Source organism: Aotus nancymaae, unplaced genomic scaffold (assembly GCF_030222135.1).
Source record: "Aotus nancymaae isolate 86718 unplaced genomic scaffold, 86718_ANA_hifiasm-v0.15.2.pri h1tg000011l, whole genome shotgun sequence".
NCBI classification, from domain to species: Eukaryota; Metazoa; Chordata; class Mammalia; order Primates; family Aotidae; genus Aotus; species Aotus nancymaae.
In genome coordinates, this window is record NW_026988422.1 from 89,048,773 (window position 1) to 89,054,899 (window position 6,127).

The window sequence follows — 6,127 nt, forward strand, 5'->3', positions numbered from 1 at the left end:
CAGGTGTAATGCCATACTCATGATCTGTGGGTGAATACAATTTTACATGTTTTTAATCTGAATTTATACAAACACACACACACATTGTTCTACCATACACACTGGTAAGGCAGTAAAAGACAGCTACAGACTTGGAGAAAATACTTCCAAGTCATACATTTGTTAAATCAATTCTTTTAATTAGTTAAATTACTTTTATAATCAATATGCAAGTATAGTTACAGGTAATCAGAAGAAAACAATGCAGCTAAAATGAAGCAAATATTAGGAGAGGCATCTCATGAAAAATCATATGAAAAATTTTTAAATACAATTTTTTTAAATTAGAGAAGTGCATTTAAATAAAAATTAGATACCATTACTCACCTATTAGATTGGTTAAAATACAGCCGGGCGCGGTGGCTCACGCCTGTAATCCCAGCACTTTGGGAGGCCAAGGCGGGTGGATCATGAGGTCAAGAGATCGAGACCATCCTGGTCAACATGGTGAAACATCGTCTCTACTAAAAATACAAAAAATTAGCTGGGCATGGTGGTGCGTGCCTGTAATCCCAGCTACTCGGGAGGCTGAGGCAGGAGAATTGCCTGAACCCAGGAGGCGGAGATTGCGGTGAGCCGAGATCACGCCGTTGCACTCCAGCCTGGGTAACAAGAGCGAAACTCCATCTCAAAAAAAAAAAAAAAAACGCAATTATTATAATAGTAAATGGCAATATGAATGGGGAAAACCGAGAACTATCATGCATTGATGGTGGGAATTCAAAATGCTACATGAACAAAATGAGATTTTTTTGGCATTTTTAAAATAGAAATAAAAGTAGAGTCAAAATGTGATTTGTGTGTGTTCCAAAATATTTACAACATTGATTCAGAAATTGATGTTTACGAAGATACCTTCAGAGGAAGTTCTATATCAGCTTTATAAATTTGATTAATTCTCCAATCACTGATATTTACTTACAGAATATCTGTTGTATGAAAAATATCTCAAATAATTAAAATTTCTCAAATACACATTTATATTGTTCCTTTTCTTTAATGACTTCATCTCATTTCCTAAGAAACTTTTCAATCTTATAATCTTTGTCATCTCCTCCACGTCAACACAGCTGCCCCCTCCCCGGGGTTTCTGACACTCTCAGGATGTGGTTTTCACACTGTGTCTCTCGCACAGTAATACACGGCCGTGTCCTCAGGTCTCAGGCTGCTCAGCTCCATGTAGGCTGTGCTCGCGGACGTGTCCCTGGTCATGGTGACTCTGCCCTGGAACTTCTGTGCGTAGCCTGTGCCACCAGTGTTAGTGTTGATCCATCCCATCCACTCGAGCCCTTGTCCAGGGGCCTGTCGCACCCAGTGCATACCATAGCTGGTAAAGGTGTATCCAGAAGCCTTGCAGGAGACCTTCACGGAGGCCCCAGGCTTCTTCACCTCAGCCCCTGACTGCACCAGCTGCACCTGGGAGTGGGCACCTGTGGGGAGGACACAGGAGTGGATAAAAGCCCCCTTGGCTGGACTCAATCCCCTTCTCATCAGTGGGACTTAGGAGCCCTTTACCTGTAGCTGCTGCCACCAAGAAGAGGATCCTCCAGGTCCAGTCCATGGTGAGGAGCTGTGCTCTCAGGGGATTCTCTAGAGGAGGGATGTGGTTGTTGGGTGATGCTCTCAGGGCACAGAACATATTTACCTCAGTTGATCTCAGTTTATTTGCATATTCATGAGACAGAGCATGTCATAGTTCAAAGCCCAATCCATGATAAGAAAAGGAAGATAAATGACACATGAGCCTTGCAAGAGTGAGATGCTGATGGGCGAAGCCCTAATCCTGCTTGAGAAAATGCATGCCCGGCTCCATTTACAAACATTTGTGGACAGAGGTCCTTTCCCTGAAGAATAAAACCACACAGAACAGGCTCTTCGCTGTGAACCTAACTCTGGTTAGCATAAAGACCACCTGGGTCATTTTGGGACCTTCACTCTCCATGACACTGAGCAGATACCTTATCCCTGTCCTGGACCCATCTGATACAAGCACAGCTCACTGGTGACTCTGAGAAGGTGACTGCTGATGTCCCACGTGAGTGTCCGGCAGGTCCCTCTGAGATCTGCTGGGCGCTCCTGAGACAGTGTCTCCATCGCCTGCCTGGTGCCTGATCCCCCAGGATCTTCAGTAGAAACACTCTTGGTTACTGATTTGCCCTGTGATGTGTGATTACAGCCGATTTTCTCATCTCACAGACAACAGGAATCAGATGATGGAACCAGAGTCTGGAGTTCTTTATGAACTCACTGCACCCAAAACAATCATAAAGGAATTCATGTTTGAATAATTTTAGGTTACTTCTGAACTCCATTTATTAGTGTTTTGTGAAGTATTTACATACTGTCAGTTCATGTCCATACATCCTCACCTTCCCATATCGACTTCTGACTCACTCCGTCTGCGCACCTGCCACCCTCTCAGATCCCCCACTGCCCTGTCACTCACACGATGCAGGCAACATTACTTCACAGTGAGATGTGAATTTCTTATCTATAGGAATATAGCGACTCCCACAATTCTGCATCCATTGAATCAGTAAAACCATCCCTATTCATCGTATCCTCACTATTAAGATATTTGTAATCCTAGAAGCTCACTTCAAAACATAGTTCTCACTGTAGCGGGATATTTAACGTCACATCAGCAGCTTGTGGAGCAGTTATTTTAGATGTTTTTTTTTTTTTCTGACTCAGGAAACCGAGGCCCTGAGAGGAAACCTCCCTCCCGCTGCCCGCTCTGGGCCGGACCCTGTGCTGCGCGGCTCCCGAGCGCCCCCTGCAGCCCAGCGCCGGCCTTGCAAGGAGGTCCCGTCCGGGCTCACAGAGCGTTTTCCTGCAGAGTCTTTGTTCCAGCAGGCAGGGGCCGCGTCCTGGTTCAGAACACTCCTCCAGCGACGGTATCTGCTGCCAACACTTCTCTTGAAACGATCGATCAGCCTAACAAGCCTACTGGACTCTGCAGAGAGACCCAGGGAAAAGCTCCTCTGACGCAGGAGGCAGCCCCTTCCCTGAAGCTGCGGGTGCCGAGTCGGTGGACGCGCAGTGGAGACACGAACTCGCGGGGCTTCGGGAGGCCCCTGTTTCCTCATCAGGTTCTTGCAGGTGAGCGTTGCACCTGAGGACGCCTGCGGGTGCGGGTGCGTTCAGATCACAGCCGTCTCTGCGTCTTCTCTTCCAGCAGCGCGCATTTTCCCGTCTTCCCGGTGTCCGGCCTGTAGAAGGTGCGTCCTGCACCGACACTGGGTCAGTTTATGCCTTTTTATCCCCGGGAAATCCAGTGAAAACAGGATACAGATGGAGACTTGGGAAGTGCGTGCGGTTTTTCGTTTTTTCCTCAGCTAGGAACCCTGCAAGTGCCCACGATCAAAGAAACCGCGGCCGAGAGGGAGTTGCCAAGACCTTGTCTTTGCAGAGTTGCCGTCAGAGGCTTCAGATGCCTCTTCCGACCTTGTCTTATTCTCTGCCACTCTCTTTCATTTTCCCTGTGTTCTCCTCCTCAGATAGAGTCTGTGCACTGTCCCGCTTTCATCTTTAATCCAGAGTAACCATACTGGTGAGAAGGCAATTTGTGCATCCCGGCAGTATGACCTGTTGTTACAATGGAACCTTAATAATTCAGTGGACTTCTTCCTCTGGAATGTGACCTATACACAGAGTCTCCAGAGCCTAAACGGATGCTTTCCCTTTTCTGGCTGCAACATTATAGGATTCTTACGCGATTGGCTAATTTGACCCATTTTCATGATAAAGGAAGGCTGCTGGGAGGCGTCTGTAACGGAGATGGACGACCTTCCCCACATAGATAAGGTGCTAGAAATGTCCTTCCCCTGGATGGTCTATCTCGAGAAGTTTCTCCGTGTGTTTCTCAGAGTTTAGGTGTCTTGATGACTTTGCTATGAAATAATCTATCTCAATTCTCACCCAAAGAACCTGGAGTTTCCTGGAGCAAAAAAACATTAAAAGTGTGGAGTGTGGGGCCTCCAGGATTTCACACCCTCATACTAGGTCAGACAATCCCTCTGTGTTTATGCAGTTCAGATTTACATATAACAAACCACACCAGCCAGGCTCATCCACATTTCCACATGCTCATTTAAACATACTGGAGCAGCAGCTGAGTGTAATCATCACATTGAACTCAGAGAAACCTGGGTCCAATTCACTGTTTATTGTAGCTCAGAGCAGCAACCCTGATTCACTCGAGTGGACATTTCGTCCCTGAAACAGCTTCACTACCAAGTATCCTAAAGGATTGCTATGGAGCTGCGTGGGGCTGGACTTCTTCCTGTCAGCCTGTCATGCAGGGTGTTTAGAATGATGTAGACCTTTACACTTAGGGGCCAATCATTCCCAATGTTGTTGGAATGGCTGGCAGCCCCAATCCCGTTTCTCCCCTCCACTCACCCGAATGTCTTCAAGAACTCCATGAATATAAGGACTCTTTTTTTCATGGATGACTCTGAGGATTGTCAATCTGCTTAGTGCCACAATCAGAGGCAGTTAATGGAGGATTCTCAGTCCACTGATAGGTTGAGCCCATAACATAGGACACATACCCTAGAGTGGCCAATTCATGTCCGTGCCAATCAACATTTAATTGAAGGGGCAGGATTTTCAGTGCATTTGAGTGTAATAGCTTCATAATTCTTGATAATGGAGCTACGACCTGAATGGTGTGTGGAAGAAGTGAGCTGCCTGCCCCCAGGAAGTCAGTCTCTTTAAATAAAGCACCTGAAACGTGATGTCCTGAGAGCTCGTGAAAATTCATTTCCTGGAGTAAAGAAATAGGAAACCTATTCTCAAAGCGTTGGAAGAAACTTGATCAGAAATTCTATCAACACAGCAGTCAAATTCCAGTAAGTCAATCCTTGGGTTTGTTTTACAACTCAGAAGCGATAAAGAAATGTACGTGATTGGAAGGCTACTCCAACAGAGGGAATTGTGACCTGTTTAAGTAATAGACCAGTATTCACTCACAGGCACTCTCCTTTGAGATCTCCAACTTAAGCAGATCTCTGTAACTTGAAAAAGTTTTCTCAAAACACTATTTTTCTCTAGACATCCGTAAATGCACAAACACATCTTGAAGATTTGTACACGAGTGATCTGTAGACGTCCTCGACATATTAATGAAAGTTTATGAAGACATGGCAACTTCATGACTTACTGTGAGTTCACACTTCACTGGTTTGAAAGATTTCTCACCCGTGTGACGGGGCAATGGTGGCTCTGAGAATATGTTGATTTAAACTGAACATGTTCTCCACACCTCACCTGACTTCACGGTTCCTCACTCATGTGGACGTGTCTATGACTGAAAAGCCCACACTGCTGTTCAGCGGATTTTACTCTGATAGATTCATATCCTCTCTCTCTTTCTCTTCGTGTCTCTGTGTCTCTATTTTCCTCTGTCATTACTATTTATTACCGGATCATCCTGAATCCTGCCAACAGCCTCCGTCTCACATTCTGACAATCTTCTGCCTCAAAGATAATTAGGGGCAAAGTTATCCTTGCCCAATGTGGAAAAACTTCTGGACTTTGACTAGAGTTATTAGAGCTTCATATGAAGAACCGTGGCTACGACATTCCATGTTCCCATCATTATGCAAAACAGTATGGGCCCCCTTAATAAATTAAAACAGAAATACCATATGACCAGCAATCCAGCTTATGAAACTACACTCAAAGGAGACGAAATTACCGCCTTGTGAGGACACCTGCGCTCCTAGGCTTATTGCAGCACTACTCACAACAGCCAAGATGTGGAAGCTAAGTGTCTGTCAACGGACAAATGGATAAAGACAATGTGGTTCGTGTACACAGCACAACATTATTCTGCCTTATAAGATAAGGAGACGCTGCCGTTTTCCCACAAGAATAGTGGATTCCCACAACCCCTACCAGTGCATTCTACCCATTGCAGCCCCTCCCTGAGAGCTGGCAGATCCAAGTCCAGTAGTGAGAACGGGTTGTGCTGGAGTGGCCAGATGCGGTGCAGGTGAGGCAGAGGGACAGTGTGGGCTCTTCAGGTCCAGGGCTGGCTCCTGCAGCTGCTCCTGGGACAGGGCATGTGAGTGCATGGATG

At 46.0% G+C, this 6,127-nt stretch overlaps 1 gene segment (V, D, J or C); it reads right to left on the reverse strand.

Moving 5' to 3' along the window:
- Positions 1-1,020: 1,020 nt before the first annotated feature.
- Positions 1,021-1,662, reverse strand: LOC135274313 (immunoglobulin heavy variable 1-3-like). The segment is given in 2 exon segments: positions 1,021-1,469; positions 1,555-1,662. Coding segments are annotated over 2 exon segments (363 nt in total).
- Between the last annotated feature and the right edge of the window lie 4,465 nt (positions 1,663-6,127).